Raw genomic sequence first — 24,474 nt, forward strand, 5'->3', positions numbered from 1 at the left:
ACATCCCTCAACACCACTCAAATGTTCATAATCTAGTGTAGTAAGAAAGCTTGCCCTATGTATTTGTGTTTTCTTGTATGTAACATGTACTGAGTATCTGCTGTGTGTGTAAAATTGGACAGAGTCTTTCTTCTGTACATGGAAATTTGCAACCACAGCATTAAAAACTGCCAGAATGGACCTGCAGCTGTTTCTACTGCTGAATATGAAAGAAGAGATTCAAAGAAACTGAAATTATAGCATACTTCCATCTCCAGTACACTCTGATGGTCTATTATATTGATAGGTTTAGTAAAGACATATCTGCACTGTTTAATCTAAGAGGGACTAGCCATAGCTGTTCTTTTCCATATTAGTATATTGGAACAGAATCCTAAAAATCAGGTGAATTAAAACCTCAGATGTGGTCGCAGAAAGAATGAGCAATGGTTACATAGTGGTTTAGGTATCTGTGGAGCCAGAGGTTGGGAGTTTGATTCCCCACTGTGCCTCCTGCAATTACAGCCAACCTGTGTGGCCTTGGGCAAAGTGGACAGTCTCATAGAACCCCCAAAATAAATGAATGGTAAACCACTACTGAGTGTTCTCTACCTGGAAAAAAACAGAAAAGTCACTTTTTTTCAAGATAGTTAAATGTATCACTCTGTTTTTTAAATTAAAAACATGAAGACTGACCAGAGAACACACCTCTGTCTATTCAGTGTTATGTGTCATCATACTGCAGCCTGCTTATATACTTTTTCTAGGACTTCCAAGGCAAGATTGATATTTAAGAAAAGAACCACCCTGCCTTGGTTCTGTAGTGAAGAACTCAGGACAAAGGTAAACTATTTGCCTAGTCCACTGGTTCTTAACCTTGGGTTACTCAGGAGTTTTGGACTGCAACTCCCAGAAGCCTTCACCATCAGCTGTCCTGACTGGGGTTTGTGGGAGTTGCAGTTCAAAAGCATCCGAGTAGCAAAGGTTAAGAACCACTGGCCTAGTCCAATATTGGATACTCTTTAGGGTCTCAACCAGAAGGCTTTCCTGTTACGTGCCGAACTACAGTGGTGCCTCGCTAGACGATGATAATCCGTTCCACTGAAATCGCTGTATAGTGAAATCATTGTCTAGTGAAAAGCATTTCCCCATTGGAATGCATTGAAACCTGTTTAACGCGTTCTAATGGGGAAGAATCGTCGTTGTCTAGTGAAGATCGGCCATAGGAAAGCCGCTTTGCGAACCGCCAATCAAATTGCTGTTTAAATCGCTGTCTTGCGAAGCTTAGGTCCTGAAAACACCTGTTTGTGAGCACGGAGGGAGCTGTCAAGATCGTTGTCTAGCGAAAATCGGTTTGCAAAGCAGGGACCAAACATTGTCCAGCGAAATTCCCCCATAGGAATTCCTGTTTTGCAAATCGCTATAGCAATCACAAAAAGCCAATGTCTAGAGAAAAAACTGTCATGCCAGGTAACTGTCTAGCGAGGTACAACTGTATTCTTTTATCTGGAGATCCCTGGAGTTGAGCTTGGGACCTTCTGAATAGAAGGACATGCCTAACTATCAGTAATGGCAATTTCTCAAAGACCGGAACTTTGATTCACTCCTGGCAAAGTAATCCACATATGGATGGACTCCCTCCACTTAAATAAATTCTGGAAAACAGTTACTCAGGAACTTGAAGTAAAAACTACAACACACAGCAGTTTCTAAGACTGGATGTTATGCTTATCAAAATTGAAAGGGGATTTTTTCCCGTTCCATTTTGGTTAAAAATTCCAAGATAATTCATTTGAGGAGCACATTTATTTTACTGAGCAAGTGAAAACTGTCCAAGCCCAGCTCCCTACCTTTCAGAATAAGAGACATTCTTTTTTTAAAAAAGAAAGAAATACATCAATTTCAGCCCTTAGCAGAAAAAGCATTTGGATTTTTATTGTATTCTTACCACTCAGCAAATGAATTTACAAGCTAGACACTAGATAATTATTCACATACATTCAAAGCTAGATGACATATTTGTACCACAGATAAAAATAAGTGCCTACCACTCACACTAAAGACAGATGTTTGGTCAATCCGTCCCTATTGCTTTAGGACAAATGTTGTACTGTGGATGGGCTATCAACCATCTGTAAATTGAGACTGTGGGAAATGCACAAAGAACTAAATCCATTCTTTGAGTGCATCTTAATTTTATCAAACATCGAGTTTCAAATGACTAGAGAGACAGAAAATTGTCTATATGCAATTACACTCCACAGGTATTACTCCATCTAAAATGACAATAAAAGGAGCCTATAATGAGATTTCTAAATATAAATGCAAGAAAACAATATGTATAACCAAAACAAATGACCCATGCTGTATGGATATCAGATGAAGCCGGACATTTTATTGTGTACCTTTCAATGTGTCATCTTGTCAGAATTTATTTCAGGTAGGAAGACTCAAGCATGCTGTGAAAATGTATAATGCATCCATTTTCAGGAATTTACAGGGCTCAGCAATATATACACACTACAGGAGAAGTTGCAATCATTTTCTTCTTTTTTAAAGTTTTTTAAACAACACCAGTGACTTTTAGGGAAGTCGGTTCTAAAAATAATTGAAGCAAACACCAGCTAGATAGAAACGAAAGGCTTCAAATGTTTTTTCTTTGTTTTCTTGCAAGTGTGGGCTAGAAGCAGCTGGAAGTAGTTGAACACGAGCATGTTTTACAAGAGAGGTTCTCTGCCTGTGACTGGCAGACCAACAGCAGTCTATGTATTACATTTGGGTGCTCCAAGAAAAGGTCCCGAGTTCAGAACATGTGTACTTGATTATTTTTAATGGCCAAAATTAATGCAGCTTTGACCAGGCCCAGGTTTTCACAGTCTGAAAATGGTGCTAGGGCAGAGCTCAAATTTTCATAATAAGGCCCTGGTTTTGATAATGGTTTCACAGCTGAGGGGGCTAACATGTTTTGTTTAGCCACAAAATTCCAAGAGACCATACAGGCAGTCCGTCGAATTAGAAATCAGAACAAATCTTCTAAAAACTGTATTCAATATTGTGTAACCTGCAAGCACAGGAGTCCACTGCTTACAGTAGAATATGAGGTGAAAAGAGGTCAACTATTCTCAGGAAAGGAAAATATTGGTAGTGGAAGGGAGAGAGAGGAAGTTCTCACTGGGTACGTGCATCTTTGGGGGATTTTCTAAACTAACTCTTTGAATCGGCTGATAAAATATTTCACAAAACTGCAACTCAGCTTTTAGTAGTACTAGTAACAAGGAACACTCAAGATTTTTTGGCTGTATTTTCTTAAAAAATCTATGAAACATTGCATTTTTAGCACAGAAAAATCTGTACCCAGCTGCCTTTGATAATGCATGTATGCTTACAGAGAGGGAATTTAAAACTAAGGTGCCAGTTTGAAGTGGGAAAATAAAATGAAATGAAAAAGAAAGGAGAAAAAAAGTGTCAAAAAAAGAGAGGTGAATTGGGAGGTAAATTTCTTCACTATCAGCTGAGGCTACTGAGATACTGTATCAACTATTTTACATAAGGACTAACAGAATGTTATCACATTCTGTCTCTGAAGGCAATTGTGGTGTAGCGTAGGTTTTCTATATGATTCAGACCCTTTTATCTTCTTTCGTCTATATCTTTGAAAAGGAAAGGCTTTGAAGAAATAGCATTACAGTGTTCTGACTAGTCACAAGATGCAGTACTGTTAAGTGACATTAGACCATCCTCTATTTTCCCTGTAATCATGTTCACTTCAGCAAGACTAAAGATAGATTGAGGCCATTTGTCTTCCCAACACCATTGTTTGATTGAAGACCCCCAGAAGTTAATCCCAGATTCACAAAGAAAAGGTTGTTCTAATTTTATATTCTACCCACAGATTCTGGAGTGTGGCTTTGCACCTATTTGTGCTAGAGTCACAATAGTAACTAAATAATTTATCTCCATTGTGCAAACTGATGTTTTATGTGACTGCACATTACCTTATGATATAATGACTAAGTGTCAAGATGAGGACTGAGAAGACCCAAGTTCAAATCACCACTCAGTCATGAAGGAAACTAGATGGTCTTAATAAGGAATATTACCTCTTCACTCTCATCTGCCTCACTAGTCTGTTCCAAGAATTAAACTAGGAAATGTGGAAATACAAAACTTTCAGATGGCCCTAAAGGGGACCGAATGACCAATTTTCAGGAAAAGACACACACATCCTGCCACATATGCACAGAGAAAGCAGTTTACCATTAGAATGTGTGTTTCCTTGAAGGTAGTTCATCCTGATACAGTATACTGCTATGCAGCATTGCGAGGTATCAGATACCAGAAGATATGGGGAGGTTTTTCGTATTGCCTTTTCTCTCTATATGGCTTGTAATCACTGCCTTTTTAGCTTGTCAAGCAGTGAGGGGCCAAAGGGGACAGGACTAATCCTCCTCCTCCTAAGGGTTACTAATAGTACCACAGGTTGGTCTTCTTCAACTTCCAGATGACTTGGTCTGCATCTCCCATGTACCAGAACAAAACTAGTCAATAGGGGGATGATGAAAAATGTCTGGAATAAGGCTGTAATATGGGGAACATGTTTGGGCTTCATTTGGCTTTGCCTGGCATAGAAAAATAAAACAGGAACTGCAAAAACATCCTTGCCTCATTTTCTTGGTATGGCTTGCCACACTCTCCAGAATTAATGAATATCAAACAGCAGCAGACTAACCATAAAACATTTATTAGTGCAAGTTATTTCAAATAAAACATTTTGATCTGATGCTGAAGTGAACAGTGTGCAGCCTTCGTCAGAGTCTGCTTGAGTGCAGGAAAGGGCAAGAGTAATTTGTGGGGCTAGAACTCTATACCAGTCTTGATGCCCCCATGCCTACCTGCCATATTTTTCTGACTGTTGTGCAATCATCTCTATCTGAAGGGAGATACTTTCTATGCCTTTTAAATTTGGGAGAAGAATACCAGCTAACCAAGTTTTCTGACCCCGTATGTGGAAGCAGCTTCCTTCAGAGTTACATATCTTATTGACGTTTTTGAAATTTAATGTTTTGACATGGTTAACACATTGAAAGCCTTGCTTTCAGAATGAAGAATGTGTCCTAGGTTTCCAGACTACTTGTTTGGATGGGGAAGCCAAGACCACCACCTATGCTGAGACTTGCTGGCTTTAGTACTCCTAGACACATAGTAATGTCATTCTAGCAAGATGCATGGACCAAGGTTGCTTAATTCTTCTTCACAAGTGTAGTTCAGTTCTGAAAACCCTGTGCTGCTAACTAATGGCAGAATGATCATACGGAAGCTGAGTTTTTCAGTCAGCTTCAACTACATGCAAGTATGATCTAATATTCATAAAAAAAGATTAAAGGAAAAATACTGAGTAGAAGACAAGTGCCTTGAAAACAAACACACATTATACATTCTTTTAAAGGAAGACCATACTTTCAGACTTCATGACTAAATTACAACCATCTATTCTATTTCTCTGTTACAGTGATGTTTTCCCCTGTGTTTTGCACCGACCAGGCCACCCTTTTCTTTGTCTCTCTCCTTGTATATGTATTTTCTCAAGAGGGTCAAAACTGCTGCAGCCTAACATGATAATATATCAAACATTTAATAACAGTTGTGTCACAAATATGAAAAACTTTTAGATTTTTATATTCCCTATGCAAATACACATATGCATGTGTACCAATACAGCATTATTTGTCAATAAGAAGATGAAATGGAATATCTAAATAGCAACTTATCACCCTAGTAATACAGGAATAATTCCCTGCCAGGAAAAGTTGAAGGCAGCAGAAAAGCAATGGAATGACTTAATAAAAGAAGACATTGTTGTTGTGGGTTTTTCGGGCTCTTTGGCTGTGTTTTGAAGGCCAAAGAGCCTGAATAACCCACAACAACCATCAGATCCTCGCTGTGAAAGCCTTCCGAGAATACAAAAGAAGACATTCCTTTTAATTTGCAAGAACTAAAACAATGCTCTTAAGGACACAAACAGTAGAAGTCATTAATTCACAAGGTCACTCTAAGGCATAAATGACTTGATGGAACATAACAACAACAACATGGGGATGGATGGAAATCATGTTTCTCCCCCTCTTATAAACTTTACTAGGAATAACATTTGATCTTTTTGTAAGTTCAAGTAACAATGCTCTTCCTTACAGAGGGAGTCAAAATTACAAGGTGAATCTCTATTCATGAAAAGAAACTACTGTAAGAAGCTACAGTAGCAAGCCTGGCAACAAACCCAATCATCATAAAGTTTTTGCCAATGCAGCACATGGCTCTATTTAGATGCATTTAGTTGTAATGAATTTCATGCTTTTTATCTATTTAAAAGCTTGGAAAAAATAATTTTCAATGTTTGCATCTGAAACAGAAAACAAAATATGCATAGATCCACCATTTCTTTAGCTGTGGAACTCCTTTGACATGTACAGCACAGAGGCCTATGCTGGGAAATCAAGTCACCGTGAAATCTGGCCTTTTTTGAAAAGGTATGGTTGGCTGGTGAGAAACAATTTTTAAATGTCAAATAGAATGGTGTTTTAAGGAAGAAGACTAACCAGGTACAAAATTGCTGACTCCTACTTTGGCTGCTATAAGAATAAAGCCAAGCTTGATGCTTGATTTCCAGTTGCATTACTGGACAATGCCCCCCCCCTTTCCATTTCTATTTTAGGATTTGTTTCACCAAAGCTCTTCATTTCACTGGGTATATATAGGCCCAGAAAATCTAGCCTATTTGCTTTATTTAGCATTATTGGAACATACAGAAGCTGTTTTAGAAAGAATGGCATTCATCTGGGTAGCTGAAGGAGAGGACGAGGCAGAGAAAGCAGTTTTAAAGGTGTCGCTGATCTATTGAAAAGTTTGGGTAGTTAAGAAGAAAAGGCCTCTCAACAGGTGGATTTTATCTACAAATATGAAAAGCAGGCACTAAAGAGGACATTTTCATGATTCCATTATGGTGTATGTCTGATATGTTATGTCTCTAGCAGATACGGCCTAACAATGTTACAAGCAGCTGATTATATAAAAGCTTTGCTAGATAGTTACACACCTCTTGGAGGGGAGCAACTGATTACAGCATTCTGACTGAAGTCATATGCTACTACACGAATAAAAGACACACAAAAATAAAGCTACTTGCATGCTTCCTCAGGATGATTTAAGATGGTGGGAACACTACAAAAGAAATTCCACATCCACATTTTTAAGATGCAACCTTAAGCAGAATTGCTACTGGGCAGTAACTGCCACCTGCCTCAGTGGGCTGACTTCTAAGGATGCTATGCTATTCTTAGTCTTGTTTCAGTGAGTCTTAGGAAGCGACTTTTTAAAGGACATTATTTTCCAAATACAGATATATGAATTCTGGCATGGAGCAAGAGAGGAAAGAGAGGCATTGACACTGGACTAAATAATCAGTGTTCATTGCCACCTCTTCCAAAGTCTTCCTTTATGACTCTGACTGGGAATCGCTCTATCTCTTGTAGATTTGGACAGATCTACGGTATCTTCTATCTTAGAATCTCAAGAGATTAGTGAGAGCAGTAAGAGCACTCACAATCGAAATGAAAAGTTAGGCATCTGGAAAATAGCGCTTCTGAACAAAAATCTGTAATGGGATCAAAACCTAGGCTGGAAGCCTTCCTTGGAAAGTGCTTTGTGCTTGAAATACAGGAAATAAATTGCTTTCCCCCCTTCAGCGTCCATTATGAGCAAAGTCAGTAATGCATACAAAACCATTTTATATACTTGTTATAAAGACTCACTTCAGAGCCTCAAAAAGAAAATGCTTATACATAATAAAATGTGTTTCACTGCAATCTGCTTTTCCTCCTTATGAGATGCTTTGGAATAGCTGATTTATAAAACATAGCTTTTAAAGTACACCATAATTACATAAACTGATAATATTTTGAATAATTTTATAGCAATCAAGTTAACTACAGTAAGAGTGCTTTTATTACATATTCTAGATTGTTACATATTTAATGGCTCATTGAACAAAGAAACAATCATTGTTTCCTTTTTTATTTTCTTAATACAAGCAGTAACTTCCAGCAATAAAAAGGAGAAGTGCTGAAATGACGAACTATCATCCACACAGTATTAAGTAACAGACAGAATGTACCCTTTTGAAATTTGTATAACTCTTAAATTGTCCACAAGCTGAAAATGATCCTATTGTAAGGGGGGGAAAGGGGGGGTTGCTAAGAAAGACAGAAAAGACTAGAAATGTGAATAGTAGTCATTAAGAAACAAAGGCAGACAATGCTGAACTGACATCCTATGGGAATGGAGTGGAATGAATAAAATTTCCTCCAATTTTTCCTATTTTACTTCTCCCCCTTGCCCTAGTGAAAAGTTTGTCACTTCTCAAACCTGTACTGTGCCTCTGATGATACTTAGAAATAGTTAGATACAATCACTCTTTCTTTTTCACCCTTTTTCTCTTTACCCATGGCTGGTGTCGCTACTGTCCATGAAATTTTAAAATCTGTGGAAACTGGAATGAGACTATGTTGCAACAAAATCATATACGCCCATGTGCTGACAGCGCTGAAACACTTGCCCAGGTATTACTGTTTTGGTCTTTTTACAGAGATGTGCACAAAGAATTAATTTGTTCTTTGCTGGATAGAAAGTTAGGCCACTCATCAGATTTTTGTTTGTGTATCCTTTCTTCTTGTATACCAAAATAAAGAGGTGATGGTGCAGTCAGCAAAAGTTTTAGCAGCAGCAGTGAAAAATAGGTAAAATATGATTTGTAAACTGTAATTCTTTGCTGGCTTACCTGTTTAATTTTCTAGAGTATGTATGTATATTTGATGATTATGTATTTGTCTTCTTGATTTTAGTATGTTGGTTTTATCTCACAGTAACTTTTATGTGCTGCCTGCAAAAGTGTATGGCTATTGCAAATAAAGAATACTCTATGTTGCAACAAAAGGCTAGACACATAATCAGCTTCTTTTGTACATCCATAGATAAGCTTTGATTTGGTACTTAGCCAATCTACAAATGCCTTGTAATGTCTGTTAGTTTTTCATTCTGTCCACATGCCATTTGGTTTTGGTTTTGTTGAAGACCATTTAAACTTGTGCTGTGGGCAACAAATCTATATGCTCACTTTGTGACATGTAATAGCTCGTAACAAGTTGCAATGGATTAAAGACATGCAATGGAGAAGAAAGTACAGTCTATACAATTCTTTCAGTAATATTTTAACTTTAAGACAGCACTGTAGCATTCTCTGTTTATTTAGTCTATGTTCATGTTTGTTATGTAATGGAATAGTTCATGCATATTAATGTTGCTGGGAGGCGGAGCCGAGACAGATGCCATAAGAGGCGGACCTGAGTCAGTATTTCAGTCAGTGTGTAGAGAGAAAGAGACAGAGTAATAGAGTGTGTAGTTTGGGAAATTTAGATGTGATTATCTACTGAAAAGATCTATGAATCTCTGTAATCAATAAACCAAAGTTTTATTTAAAAGAACTTGAAGTGTGGTAATGGTGATTTAGAGATCACCTGGTGGCAGCAAGTGAAAAGGGTGAAGTTTGTTTGCCTTCGTGTGCTCTGGGGCTTGAAGGTCAAGCAAGGGGGCACGAGGGTGCATGCCACAAGCACTTTTCTCACCATCAGACTACCAAATGACTCTTTCAGAATTAATACCATGCCAAATTTTAAATTTTTCACTAAAATCATTACACACACACACAAAAAAGTTAGCAAATTAGTAAAAAAGGAAAAGAGAAACTAAAGAATGTAAATACATTACAGGAAAGCTGTTGATGAATTACTGTTTGTTTCTCTTTCTGCATGAACTAAATAGGCCAATTCTCATGATATCTGACAGTTCTTTGAATGGATTGATCCCAAAACATTAAGATCTCTATAGCAGAAAAGCCAATGCTTTGAATTTGGCCTCGAAAGGAACTTGCAAACACTGAAGAAGGAAAGAAATGTGATAATCGAGGTAACTCCCTGGTTTTCAGAATGCCTTCTATTGCAAAAGGTCTTCATCAAATTCTTATTGTCACAATCTCAGCAGACAGGAAAAAAACGACTCCTTAACATTTAATAGAACCAAAACATATTTATAATACTGAACAGGAAAAGAAACTGCCAGTGAATAAGGGGGAAAGGACAAGAATACCAAAGCAATGAATCAGTATATAAACTATCACTTTTATTTTTACTGTAATTTTGTAAGCAACTAACTCATGCTTTAAAAAATCTATCTAAAATGGCACTGAAATTAATGGGAAGGAGAACAAGAGATCACTTCTAGTTAACGACTATGGCAGTTTCTCTGTGTTTCTTTCTACAAATAACTCTGGTACAGTACTTGGCAACTCTGCCACAGTCTGCCAAGTGTAGCATTGTCTGAACAAAGTAACGCTCAACTCCACATATGGCAAATATTGAACAAGTACAATCTGGCAGATTTGTACTGGAATAGACTGCACACTATAAAAGGAAATAAATGTACCTGCATTGAATCTAGCAAAATTTGTCTTATTCTTGTGTGATTTCAGCACGCCCTTGAACAGTGAACCTCTTCCCTGAAAGGCAGAACTTTGAATGGTAAATGAGAGCTTCAGATATTGAAATGCTCTTCTGTTCAGGAAGGAAGGAAGGAAGGAAGGAAGGAAGGAAGGAATCTAGCATGTAAGAAATAAGAGTTCTGGTCTGTTTTTCCCCAGTTATTATCTATGTTTAGATTTTCACATGCTGTGTATCATGTAGTCCATCATAATAAGTCTCCTTTCAATATGAAATATATAATATCTTGTTTTACCTGTCTTTGAAAGAAGTAGCATATGAGAAAAAAAAAGTTTGCAGATGAAAAAGTTTATTTTGTCTGATGAAATATAGTATTAAGAGTTCCAAAGTGGCAAATAAGAGCAGAATTGCCAAATTCAATGGGGGAAGGAAGTTTAAAAAATTCAAGGATACAGCTATGTTATTGAAATTGAATCTTTCTGAAATAACTCATGAGAAAGAGTTTCGGATGTAGACTGAATAACTTGTGAAAGGTAACTCATTCTGGTATAACAATGAAATTAGCAAAAGTCTAAAAATGAAACAGAGAAATTGTATACAAAGTATCTGTTTCATAAGAATATTGTAGATTTGGAAAAGCTGCAGAAAAGAGTAATCAAAAGACTTAAGGGGCTGGGGGCAACTTCCTTATAGAGAAAGTTTTTACTGGTCTTAGCTTCTTAGAGTAAGGAAGGCATAACAGAGGATACACAAAAAGTAGAGACAGAGTTGCTCATCTCATATTTCTGCTTTCACAATCAAAAGAACCACTGGTTCTTAACAACAAAGAAATCAAAATTATTAAATATTTCCTATTGCTTGGTTCAATCATCAATGCAACTGGAGCCTGAAGCTAAGAAATCAGAAGACTGAATCTCAATAGCAGCTATGAAGAAACCAGAAGAATATCCCTATGTATGTCTGGAGAGTGTGACCAAGATCAATTTACTATAGTATTCCTGCTACATATGTGTGATACTTGCAGGTAAAAGTGCCAGAAATCAGACAGTCAAGGCTGGCCTGGTTTCATGCACAGATAATTAATTGTCAGGGACTTACACAAGAGCAGTCAATGGTCCAAACCAAAGAAGTCTGTCCATAAATCACTTGCAGGGCAAAGAAGCAGGCAGAAGTATGTATTTTCGAAGGCTTTCATGGCTGCAATCTGATGATTGTTGTGGGTTTTTTGGGCACTTTGGCCATGTTCTGAAGGTTGTTCTTCCTAACATTTCACCAGTTTCTGTGGCCTGCATCTTCAGAGGACAGGAGTCAGAACTCTGTCTGTGCTCTGGTGCAGTTTGTTTGGATAGTTGAGTATTTATAGCTGTGGGATCAGCTTTTGTCCTTTTCAGGAGATGGGTGATAGTGGTGATCAGTGTTTTTTTTTTTTTGTTGTGGGTGTATTGTGATAAGAGGGACAGATTATTGTCACTGTGATTGATGGATGTTGTTAGCTGGTCTTTTGTGTGCAGTGATCACCGGTCCTTGTAGCTGGGTAGAGTTCGTTGACCTTTTGCATGCTGTATTTTTCAGTGCTGGGAGCCAGGCTTTGTTGAGTTTTAAACTTTCTTCTTTTTTGTTTAAGTGCTGGTGTTTGTGGATTTCAATGACTTCCCTGTGCAGTCTAACATAATGATTGCTGGTGTTGTCCAGTACTTCTATCTTTTGAAATAGAATTTCATGTCCAGCTTGTTTCAGGGCATGTTCAGCTACTGCTGATTTTTCTGGTTGTTTTAGTCTGAAGTGTCTCTCATGCTCTTTTATTCTAGTGTGGATGCTTCATTTCGTGGTTCCAATATATACCTGGCCACAACTACAAGGTATCCAGTATACTCTTGCAGTGGTGAGGGAGTCCCTTATGTCCTTTGCTGACCGTAACATTTATTGTATTTTTGTGGTGGGCTTGAATACTGTTTGTAGGTTGTGTTTTCTCAAACGTTTCCCCATGTGGTCCGTGACCACTTTGATGTATGGCAGAAATACTTTATTTGTGGGTGGCTGTTTTGCCTCTTCAGCTTATTTATTTATTTATTTATTTATTTATTTATTGGACTTATATACCGCCCCATAGCGCTACAAGCACTCTCCGGGCGGTTTACAATTTAATTATATAGGCTACACATTGCCCCCCCCCCAGCAAGCTGGGTACTCATTTTACCGACCTCGGAAGGACAGAAGGCTGAGTCAACCTTGAGCTGGCTACCTGGGATTTGAACCCCAGGTCGTGAGCACAGTTTTAGCTGCAGTACAGCGTTTTAACCACTGCACCACAATGTTGTTTTCTTGGTTTGATGGCTCTTGTGATTTCATTTTTGGAGTAGCCATTTGCCTGTAGGGCCCAATTCAGATGGTTGAGTACAGTGCTGAGAAACTGAGCTTCAAAATTCCGATTTGCATGGTCTACCAGTGTTTTGAATATGCCTCTTTTTTTGCTGTGGGTGGTGGTTGGAGTTTTTGTGTAGGTACTGGTCTGTGTGGGTGGGTTTTCTGTAGGCCTTGTGTCCCAATAGGAAGTCAGTTCTGTGTATGATCATGACATCTAAGAAAGGAAGTTGGAAGAGCCTCTGAAGATACCACCCACAAAGACTGGTGAAACATTAGGAAGAACAACCTTCAGAATACGGCCAAAGAGCCCGAAAAACCCGCAACAACCAGGCAGGAGTATGTTCTGAAAATATTAAAAGTTGGTCAAAAAGAGTTTGGGCAGATTTAGGTCAAAAATTCAGGAGCTAGATATAAGTCAGATATTTCTGTTGTCTTCCACAGACTGGTATGGCTAAGATTTATGGAATTCCATGAGCATTGCTCATACTTCCAATTGATTTTACTTTATTATCAGCTGCTGATGGCTGTCCCTCATGATGCTATCTTCTTGTGCTTTGAGTTCTTTGTTCTAATTTCACACCTATGTCAGTATGCTCTATGGAAGACATGATGTTAGTTGCCCCAAATTGTCTTGATTTTGCTTCTTATTGGGCGAAAATTGTCTAATTCATTTATTAGTCATACAGTGGTGCTTCTGACATGAACAAAGAAAGAAATACTAGGGAGACTTCATGATTATTTCTGGTACTTTCTTCTGTAACTAACTTACTTATATATTTACTTACTTTATTAATTTATTTATTTATATACCATCCATCTAGCAAAAGGCCACCATATTCTTATAGAGATGCAGAAAACATGGTTATTTGAATAACGCAGCTGCAATACTTTGTTCCAGACAATGAATATAGTGTGTATGTGCACACACAGACAGACAGCATTTGTGGAAGCACAATAATGTATTTTGGCTTATATAACTGAATTGTCTATTCTCTGATACAGTATTTACATGTAACCACAATATATTTCATAAAGAACTGTTACAAATATAGTATTAAGAGAGTGATATAGATAGATAACAGACAGACAGACAGACAGACAGACAGACAGACAGACAGACAGACAGACAGACAGACAGACAGAGGGGGGGGTTGGGAAAGTGCTTTATTTCATACGGATTTTCTCCAGTCTAGTACTCTTTAATAACTAGTTCAGATAGCAAAATTCCAGCTCCTTCAACTTAAAATGTGCCAAAACTAAAATTCTATTGATTTCAAGGGAAACAAGTCCCAGCATGAATTCGTCATTTTCTGCTATTGCAAGGTATAGAGAGAATGAAATTATTCATTAGGATGCCTATTGCTAACCATTTCTCAACAGATCTGTTACACTGAAAAAAATATATATCATTTATCATACCATTTTAACATTGTACATGTAACAGTAATCCATCACCAGTCAACAGATTTTTTTGAATATAGTGAGAGAAAATGATCCAGCTTCCTGTAGTGTAAGCTCAACAGGGATGGCCATAGCTATTTGGGGCTTAATATATATGTTTACTTCCTAAGAAATAGAAGCTATCACTAAAATTTATAGTTAACGCTGCCTAGATTGCCAGATCTTCTGAGGCAGCCTATGATCAATAAAGATTCCTTTGGCTGAACAGTTCTTCCTCCCTGCAGTTACCTGTTTGGGTACGAAGGCTCTCCTCCTACTTATTCACCCAGAAAAACAAATACGACATTCCCTTGGGGGTCCAAATTATCTGGATTACAGGCAAGGACTAGAAGGCTAATTGTTTTTGAATTGGGTTATAGGTGAGGAGGGACGTGGTGGCGCTCCGGGTTAAACTGCAGAAGCCTCTGTGCTGCAAGGTCAGAAGACCAGCAGTTGTAAGATCGAATCCATGCGATAGAGTGAGCTCCCGTTGCTTGTCCCAGCTCCTGCCAACCTAGCAGTTCAAAAGCATGTAAAAATGTGAGTAGATAAATAGGTGCCACCTCTGTGGGAAGGTAACGGCATTCCATGTCTAGTCGTGCTGGCCACGTGACCATGGAAACTGTCTATGGACAAACACTGGCTCTATGGCTTGGAAACGGAGATGAGCACCACCCCCTAGAGTCGGACACAACTGGACATTTGTCAAGGGGAATCTTTACCTTTAAGGTAAGGAGTTCTGGATTCATAGGCAGAGGAACACACAGTGTTATTCCTCAACCAAGAATGTGTTTTCTGCCTTGTCAATCTAAGTGAAAAGTATTTTGATCAGCTGAAAGTACTAAAGACCACTAAAACCTATCTGACCTTATTCATCTGTCATGGTGTGAAAATGTGCATTAAGCTATGCATTAAAATACTAATGAGGTGTACAGGAGAAGCAGTCCCAAAACTGAAAGTTTGTTTAGAAATTGTGGCTTAGAAATAGGTTGTTGTTTACTCTTAGTCATCCAAAACAATTGGCTAGCTCTCAAGCTGAACAAGGATATTTTATTATCATATTCTGACAGCTGAACTATGTTTTGGTTACAACCTAGAGGTGACATACTCAGATCTGACAGTTTGCACTCTGAAGTTTCAACACATTTATATCACAGTGTGTTTTCTAATAATTTATGGTTTTAAATTGCAGATGCTGCAGTCCCTTGTTAGCTCCAAGCTTTGCAAAAGGCCTTGTCGAAACAACAAATGTCATTAGTAGAATGGCAACATAACTGATATTAAGTTACAAACCTCTGAAGTTACAAACTCTGCTGAAATAATTAAGATTTCTATTTAAAAAATAATTCCTGGATCTCTAAGCTCCTAGCTTTCTAAGCTTTGCAGATAATATTGTTTTAACTGATAAAAGGGATGGTAAGGAGATAAATATTTGCCAGGAAAGATAGCCAAGACAAGGAGCAAAGGATGTTAGGGAAACACCATTTGAGGGGAGAAGAACACCATTTGAGGAGAACAGCGGCAGAGGATTTCCCCGCCACACACACACACACGTGCTGATGTGCCCACAGAGCTTCATGTTATAGGATAACTTTGTTTATCTCCAGTTCTAACTACATAAGAAAATCAGGGGCCTATATCCAGAATGACTTACCCATGAAATTAAGGTAGCCCTCTCCTCCCAGTGCATGGGTAATGAGGCGTATCATTTTATGAAGCTGTATTCCTCGATCAATAACTGGTGTAAAAGGTGCCAAAACACTCATATTGTCATACATCTCTGCATCCATTAGACGGAATGCCAAGGTCTTATCACCAACAAGAGCCTGCATTGATAAAGTAAGTAAGGAGATAGAAAAACAAACCTATCATATTCTTCAGTTAATATGTGATGATATGAAGTCAGATTTAAACAATTTAAATATTTCAGAACATGTAACATTATCTAAGAATACTACTTAAGGAGATCCTTTTAAGTACTTGAGCCAAAAAATGGCACTTTAATTTATATGAAATCAATAATTACCCCCAAGATATTATTTCTATATTATCCTGTCCTGCAACCACTCCGCTAAGTATAGTAGTAAATTCAGTAACATATTTCTGCGGCATCCTATTGGTATACCAATATTTCAAGCAGTTATTTAGCTTTGGATTCATGTGGCTAGAGATTATTTAAGTTCAAGGCTACTTAATTTACAAGCTGTCTCCAGGGCCAAAAGGCATTTGAACAGGGAGCACCTCCAAAATATTTTTCTTCTATATAGACATTTAGCTTTGAGTACAACAATTTCATTTATAGCTCAAGACATGTCAAAAGAAAGCCAATGTGGGCTGAGGTAACAGCTAGAACACTGTTGGTGATTTAAATTATTTAAAAGCATTTGACTCACCACACCAAATTGTTCCTAACTAACAAGGTGGTGAACACATTACTAGGCATGTTGTACAGTCAGGCAAATATCTCTTAATGTGTATGTTGTATAGTCAGGCACATATATCTTAAGGTGACCAGAACCTTGTTAGTTAACAGCAATTTGCTGTGGTTAATTACACAGTTTAATCTACAGATGTGTAAAACACCAAAAGGATTCTGACCAATGTCTTTGACTAAGACTGGAAAGGCCAATCCAAAGCCTTACTATACCATGAAGCTTAATGGGTGATTATAGGTAATCACTTAGTTTACTTCACTTTACATAGCTGTTGTCTAAAGGAAAACAGGCAGAGAGTTACGTATGTGCACTATCTTGAATTCCCTAGAGACAGCGGTAAAAGAGTGAAGAGAATTTTTGCTTACTCATATATTTTTCAGGGTTTGGGGGAAGAGGAGGTGTTGTACTAGCAATGTCCAAAAGAGATAATATATGATTAACTTTCAGACTACATGGTGTTGTCCAATCCACACAGTTAGAACACCTAGTTGTTGGGGGTAATCTCTGTCTGTGGTACTGAAAAATACCTAGAAAACTCACTCACCCACCCACTCACTCACTCACTCATTCACTCTCTCTCTTAAAATGATACAGGCTGCAGAATCCAAAAAAGATGATTCTGTCAAAGTAACAGAACTGCCAAATAAATAAACCCTCCACTCCTTTAGTCACATCTTAACTCCAGTTTTGCTACAATATTTGCATATTTTAAAAAATTACAACCTCTTAATAGCTGCCTTGGGTCCTTTTTAGGAGAAGGGCAGGGTAAAAAAATATCTTTAATTAATTAATATGCTGCAAAGCATCTTTGATTAAAAGTTCAATATCATAACAACTATGTCTTCTTCCAGATTATGGAGACCCTTTCCAGGATTTTCTAGGTATGGAGTACTCAGAAGTGGTTTAACATTCCCTTCGTCTTGGTGTTCTCTGGGTCCATGTAGTTTGCCCAAGGCCGCTTAGAATGGACTCTTAGAATGACTCTTCTTCTACGAGGCACAGTGGAGAAACCGAATTTCTAACCACTGTCCTTGCAGCCAAGTGTTCCATTTCAGTAAGGATGAGAACAGGTGAAAACCTTTAGTACAGATTTTTTAAAAATACCTCAACTGGCCAAATAATTTTGCTATTCAGCATATCAGGTGCTAAGAGCAGAAAAAGAGCAAAACATACCACCTCCTCCAAATGCCTGAAGAAAACACATAAAAATGAAACACGTGCCATATATTAAAGTAGGGTTGCAGAGAGAACTTGGGAAAAAAAATCTTGTTCTCGGCAGTTTTGCAAGTCTTGCCATGCTGAAACTCCTTGCTAAGTTGTCCCCATGCACCAGCAATATCAGCTTCCCATGAAAACATGGCCTTATTTCTCCTGTTTGTTTGTTTTCTATTTTCTACTTTTCTTTTGCAGAAGAAAACTACCAAATTCCTTTCCATGGAATCCTGTGCTGAAAATATGTCATTCTACATAGGAACTCTGACAGTTCTATGCAGTCTGGCGTTTCCCAGGGGGAAAAAGACTACAGATTCTTTAAGTCCTATGAAATGTTGTCAGGAAAAAAATCACATAGAAAAATCATGCTACAGGGAGAAAAGAGGGATTTTTTTTCTCCGTTTCTTGCTGAGAGCAAGATATTGTGAGATTCACATCTTTGTACCGAACTATCTACGGGACAATGCATGAAGCAGTCCTAATACATGGAGATTCTTCCTGAAGTAGCCATATCTATACTGCTGCACCACTGCAATGAACCAGAGATCTCAAATTCAAATTTTATATCTGTCATAGGTTCAGGTAATCCCTCCCTCTTCCTTAACTATCCATCTGTAAAACAGCAATAATAAAAGTAAAATCCAGTTTATCACCCACAATATGACAATATATTTTAAAGGAGGGAAAATCAGAAAAGAAACCCAGCAAACATTGAAATGCAAAATTCTTAACTTGGTAGAATGTTACTGTAAGGAAATGGAAGGAAATTGGGAATTGTAGCTATGCAAAAATGGAGTCTGTTAGGTTCTGTGTAAGATGAATTCAGAAAGAGATGTTTTTCATGAGCTTGTTGTGCAGAGTTGTTTGTCAAAGTCACAAGGTTGGACAGTCCAGGAAAAGAAGACAAAACAAAAGACCAAGATAAGACACCTGGAGCCTGAAGCATGAGAACTTTGGGCGGTGATCAAAGTGATCTCAGTTATACCCACTTGGACTTAATTGGGTGTCAGCTTGAAACTGCAATGAAGGAGGAGGTCCTAAAGAGTTGTAAAATGAGAGGATTTGTGTATGTGTAAAACGGTCCATGAATGCTGTGGAATGTGAGACAGAGAGGCTTGTTTTTCTTTTCAGGAAGAAGGGGGGGGAATAGCCCAGCTTCTAGATGCCAACATGTAGCGGTGTAGAGAAAAGATTATAACCTAGCTGTTTTTATTGTAATTTGAAATTGTAAGTTTATTTAAACATTGTAACAGATGGATATGCACAATGCTTATGCTTTGAAGCTACAACTTGTAGCTTGTTAATGTATCTATTTTATTTTCTTAATAAAAAAATATAATTCTTCAACAGGGGTCTAGTCTTGCTACAGCAGGACTATATCTAAATCCAGCATGGATTAAAGAAAGGTAATAGTTGCCACTGTAAGTTAAGAAGTCCTACTATCCTACTTGGTAAGGCTGTTGTGCATTCTAAGGAAACACAAAGCCTATGTTTTATTGCTTTGGAAGCAATCAAAGGTTACTTTTGAGGTTCAGGCTTGTCTATGGGGCTTATTACGCACTTCCGAGGCCTACAGGACCTACCTCAGGGAATAAAAGTGGTAGTTTTGTGCCCAGAGGGGCTCTCTGACCGCGATCTTAGTCTCTTTAGGGAAACAGGATCATTAGTTACAAAAAGGATGGAGAAATGAACATAGCTTGACTGCTGCAGCCATAGTGTCTGTATTTCTCATAGTATTAAGATAGAACTTTAGGAAGAAGTTACAGATGTTAATAGGTTAGGTCTTCTGATGGGCTTTGCAATTGTCAAGTTATCCTCTAGAGAAGCTAAGACAAACAAATACAGAAAGTATTATTTCCTTTTAAAAAAAAAATTTGGCAAAATTTGTCCTGGATCTGCTTCTCATGTTAAGCAAAAGAAACTAGTTTTTTATTGTATTTTAATTGTAACAAACAAACAAACAAATAGTTCCCACTCTTTCAAACTCATAGTTTGTGAGAATTTCAAAGCTTGCCCACTGGTCCTAAAGAAGGTTTTAACCTATGACCACATTTTTTAAGGCTAAGATTATTTCAGAGATATCTGGGAATTTCTCTTTTTCGTGGCATCCTTGATTTTACAATAGCCTAACAAAGAATTTCTGCTGGACGTGAAAGCTAGTGTATACATGTATTTGAGATTTTAGTGGTCTAATATAAGTATTATGTATGTGATGGTTTTGTGAAATACGGAAGAAGAAATGGGCAATAATTTTCAAAGAGACAAGAGAAATAATTGGTGTGGATGTACAAATGTCACCAATGATTACTTTGTTGGCTCTGGTGTAACAATGAATTGAAGAGAAAAGAAAATGAATTAATCGTTATAATGTTGACAGTGGCAAGGTTAATAACTGGAAAATATTGGAAGAGTAATAATCAAATTTGTAGGGAGGACTGGTATAGAGAAATGTAGAATACGGGTTGCAGAGGATGAGCTTATTTGTCCACTAACGAATCCACTCTGTCAGTGTTCAGACATTATTAGATTTTACCCCATGAATTCCTGTTATTGACAACATTGAACAAAACAGGTCAGTCAACCTCAGTTGTATTTAAAAAATAAAAGAAATGCATAACTAAAACCCCATTCATTTCAGTGGGTATACTCTAATTATAACAAAATCTGGATGAGCCCAACGAACTGTTCATTGTATTCAAAATATGCACCCACTCATCCAACAATATTTGAACATTTCAATTTTATGTTAAAGCTTGTTATAGTACCTGGTCATGACTCTCTGCATATGCAATATATTTCTCTCCGTATCGTCTATTCGTTAATGTGAACACAATATTTCCCATGTCCCAGTCTTCATCCTTTAGCTCCTTAATTATCTGCAAGATTAAAAGGAATTATTATTTTTGTCTCTGTTACACTTCATCATTTCTCCCTAAGCTTTTCCTTCTCAACTGTAAAACTAATATTCATATTCTTTCAGAAAATGTGAAATGGGAAAAGTATGTTCTTGGATTTATAAAATGGGATTTTTGTCTCAACTCCATAATATTCTACATTTTAAACCCCATATTTTATTTTTCTGCCAAAACATCTGCCAACGTCTGATTAATAACTATGCATGTCAATGCTATTTAAATTGATTTCCTCTGTACTTCTGTAAAACAGTGAGGGCTATTTGCCATCATTTTAATGGTTGACTAAATGTAGCAATTTCACCATTAAACCTTCCTGTTTCTTGTTATGGAATACTGCATAAGCCTCTGATGATTGTATTGGCTCTAATTGAACCTTAAAAGAAGAGAAGTTATTTCTGTACTGTTTCACTGGGGATTTTACTGTCTGGCATGTCACACAGAAATGCTTGGATCAAGTTAAAAATTAATTAAATATCAAAACAGGCTAATCTGTTCTTAGACCATGGCAAAATGAAAATACAAAACTTCTTTACTTCCACTTTGCTAAACTGCACGGCACACGTAACATGTACAAAAAAACTTTTATTTGCTTAACCACATGTGTCATGTACACAAGTGAATCTTATTTTGGTATGATGACCCTCAAATGACCTAAGGAACTGAAATAGAATAAAACTGTATACATAGAATAGAATTTGTTTCTAGACACATACACATAGCCTTTTGTGTAACAATGTTAATCTATAAACATTGATGTAAAATATGTAACAAAGAGTACTGTGGCTCTCTTTATTCATATCAGAGTGTTGTCCAGTTTAAAATTATGGACCTATTTGAAATACAGGTAAAATTAAAACCAATTAAGATGTTAAAATAATCAGACTATTTTTGACCAGAAACAGGCTACTTCAATAGCATTATCTTGGTCATTTGCCAGATCTTCTTTTGTACATGTGTCAAGGCATAAATTTCATGCACATAAGTACAGCACTAATTGAATTTTTCCATAGTCACAGATTTCTCCAGTATCTAGGTAGCCCCATTTTACTTGATTATCCTTTGACCTTCCTACTTCATTTTGAAGTCTATTCTTCCAGATAGTCCAGCTACAGTTTTGCCCTGGCGGGAGACAATGTTCATCATTCATCCATTTGGTAAAGTCCGTTGTTTTTGTTCTCCATAAGTTTAGCCTAGCTTCTTCTGCTTTAATATATAGGAGAAACAGAAGGAGCCTCCTTGAAGAGTGGCAAAGCATTGTGAGCACACGAGGGTGTCCCTTGGGCAATGGTGGGCAGCCAACCAACCTTTCACTTCCAGAAGTGTTACACTATAAAGTTGCTGATGAGTACTGATGCACCTCACAGACTAGCAAGTTTTGTTTGGTACAATCGTTCATAGACTGAAGTACACTTCAGCAGATGTAAGAGAGATGTATAACCAGTTTACGTGCCAGAAGGTTTTATATGGTATATCATGTATGTCAGTCAACATAAAACGGCACCCTAAAGGAACAATAGTCTTCCTGCATTAGTAGTTCCTACTGCCTCTGCCACTGATCCCCCAATTTCCTTTCTACTGTTCTCTAACTGGAGGAACATGGATTTGGAATGGAAAGGAGCCAGGCTAGGAGTGAAGGGAGATGGAGACGCACATTTAGGAATGTCAAGTCATATTTAACATAACAGTAGTGGAAAAAACATAAATTGTCATATTGTTCCATTAATGGTTGCAGATTCTCCCAGCTGTTGCACCTTCTCTAGTGGAACAATAGTTGCATGGAATACCTGGTGAAATGAAATTATGCTACATTATGAAAGCATTTTGAGTCTTGGGAGAAATCAGAAAGGATGAATTATGGTTTAAAATAATGGACATTCTTAAAAGAGCAGAAAAGGTTGACCCTGCAGACCTTTTAGTCTGCAAATCTTTAAAGCTGTAGCTAACTCAAGAAACATACTATTTCTTTTATTACTGTCATCTTATGTTGCAATTGTTGAAGATGTGTTTTCAACTGTATAAATATGTAACTGATAGACCAATTCTTCGATATATCTGCCCATTTCGCCCCTGTTCCTATGATTCTCTCCTCTGTAGAATAGCATTTGCATTCTTAGAGAAAAGTTCTGGATTTACTTAGCATGCCATTGTTTCAAACAGAATGGGAGAAAAGTAGTTACAGAGTTTTCTTTCTTTTTTTAAAAAAAATCACCATAGTGCCACACTGGCACGCCTAACATGGAGGTACATCTAGCTGTGCTTAAGTCACCAGATTTAGAAATAGACAATTAGTGTGCCATACAATACTTTTCTTACTGCATGTGCATAACAGATACATTCTTAATCTTCATTTTGTTAGGAGTTAAGCTTGCTGTAAGGATTATAAAAAATTCAACTCACAAAGCCATGACAATGAAAACTAAGCTATTAAATATTATTGCAAAACAATTAGTCATATGTTGGATAGACCTTTGCAAAACAAAGCCAAGCAGTACCTTCTAGGGCAACTGGGGATCCCCCACTCCATCTCTTTTCTTTGGTATGCACAATGGAGCCAGAGAAGATGAATAGTGGCCACAGCACTGTGGCTTCCCAGTAAGCCAAGGCAAAACATGTGAAAATGCAATTATCGAAACAACAGCAACATTCCAAATATTTAACTATGAAAAGGGAAAGAAAGGAAAGAGAAAGTGACCATCCTCTGACCTGAATCCATTTGTCAGGAATTGCCATGGCCAGCCGATAATCAAATCCTATTCCTCCTTCTGTCACTGGACAGCAAAGAGCCGGCATCCCAGACACTTCCTTGAAGAATAATTGAAGAGTTATTTGACAGGTAGGAAAATTTTATTGAGAAAGGGGAAAGGATTTTCTGGAGAGAGGAAAGGAGAAAAAAAAACCCTATGTGGATACTCAACTACAAATACTGTAAAACTTTAAAATCCTACTAATATTACAAATGTACCAAACTAATATTTCTATAAGAGGGAAAGTTTCCAACTGTGAGTTTCCTATTACTTCTATCTTGAGGAAATGGGGAAGATGAAACAAAAAAAATCGACACACCGCTTCAGCTTTACAATTGTAGTGTGTATGAAACTGTACATGGTACGTGCATGAGAGGAAACATGAACTTTTAATAAAATATATTATTCCACTGTCATTTACATTTCTCACTATTAATCGTACACTGGTATAATAGTAGTAGAATCTGATCATAGGCAACAATGAGAGCTGCATTACTTCTCTAACCCATTTTTTGCTCCTGTGTGGGCATGGAAAATAATGGAAGAACATGTCTTCAGCCAGAGAATATTCAGAATTTTTAAAAAGCATATTCTGTTACTTAATTTTATCAGACAGGTCCTTACAGAACAGGACTACAAATCGATCCTACTCTAGACAATAGCGTGCTCCTCTCATGTGGCGCCACTCATTCCACTATCATTACATGCAAGCACAAATTCATGTTAGCCATTTGTAATTTAGAATATCAATAGTTTCTCCTGCCCTATTTCTTTCCACCATGAGCATGTGGATCAATTCCACATTTCGTATAGGAGCTCCCACAAGACAGAAAAAATGATG

At 37.5% G+C, this 24,474-nt stretch overlaps 1 protein-coding gene across 2 annotated transcripts in view; it reads right to left on the reverse strand.

The window, feature by feature from the left end:
• The window catches only part of GBE1 (1,4-alpha-glucan branching enzyme 1), a 197,282-nt gene that overhangs the window by 46,613 nt on the left and 126,195 nt on the right, over positions 1-24,474 (reverse strand). For both annotated transcript variants that reach the window (XM_078388996.1, XM_078388995.1), the window contains exons 10-12: positions 23,593-23,691; positions 20,740-20,850; positions 15,982-16,153 (exon numbers count right to left, since the gene is read on the reverse strand). In XM_078388996.1, the coding sequence (XP_078245122.1) occupies positions 15,982-16,153; positions 20,740-20,850; positions 23,593-23,691 (382 nt within the window). The remainder of the gene's footprint in view (positions 1-15,981; positions 16,154-20,739; positions 20,851-23,592; positions 23,692-24,474) is intronic.

The sequence above is a fragment of the Pogona vitticeps genome, chromosome 3 (assembly GCF_051106095.1).
Source record: "Pogona vitticeps strain Pit_001003342236 chromosome 3, PviZW2.1, whole genome shotgun sequence".
NCBI classification, from domain to species: Eukaryota; Metazoa; Chordata; class Lepidosauria; order Squamata; family Agamidae; genus Pogona; species Pogona vitticeps.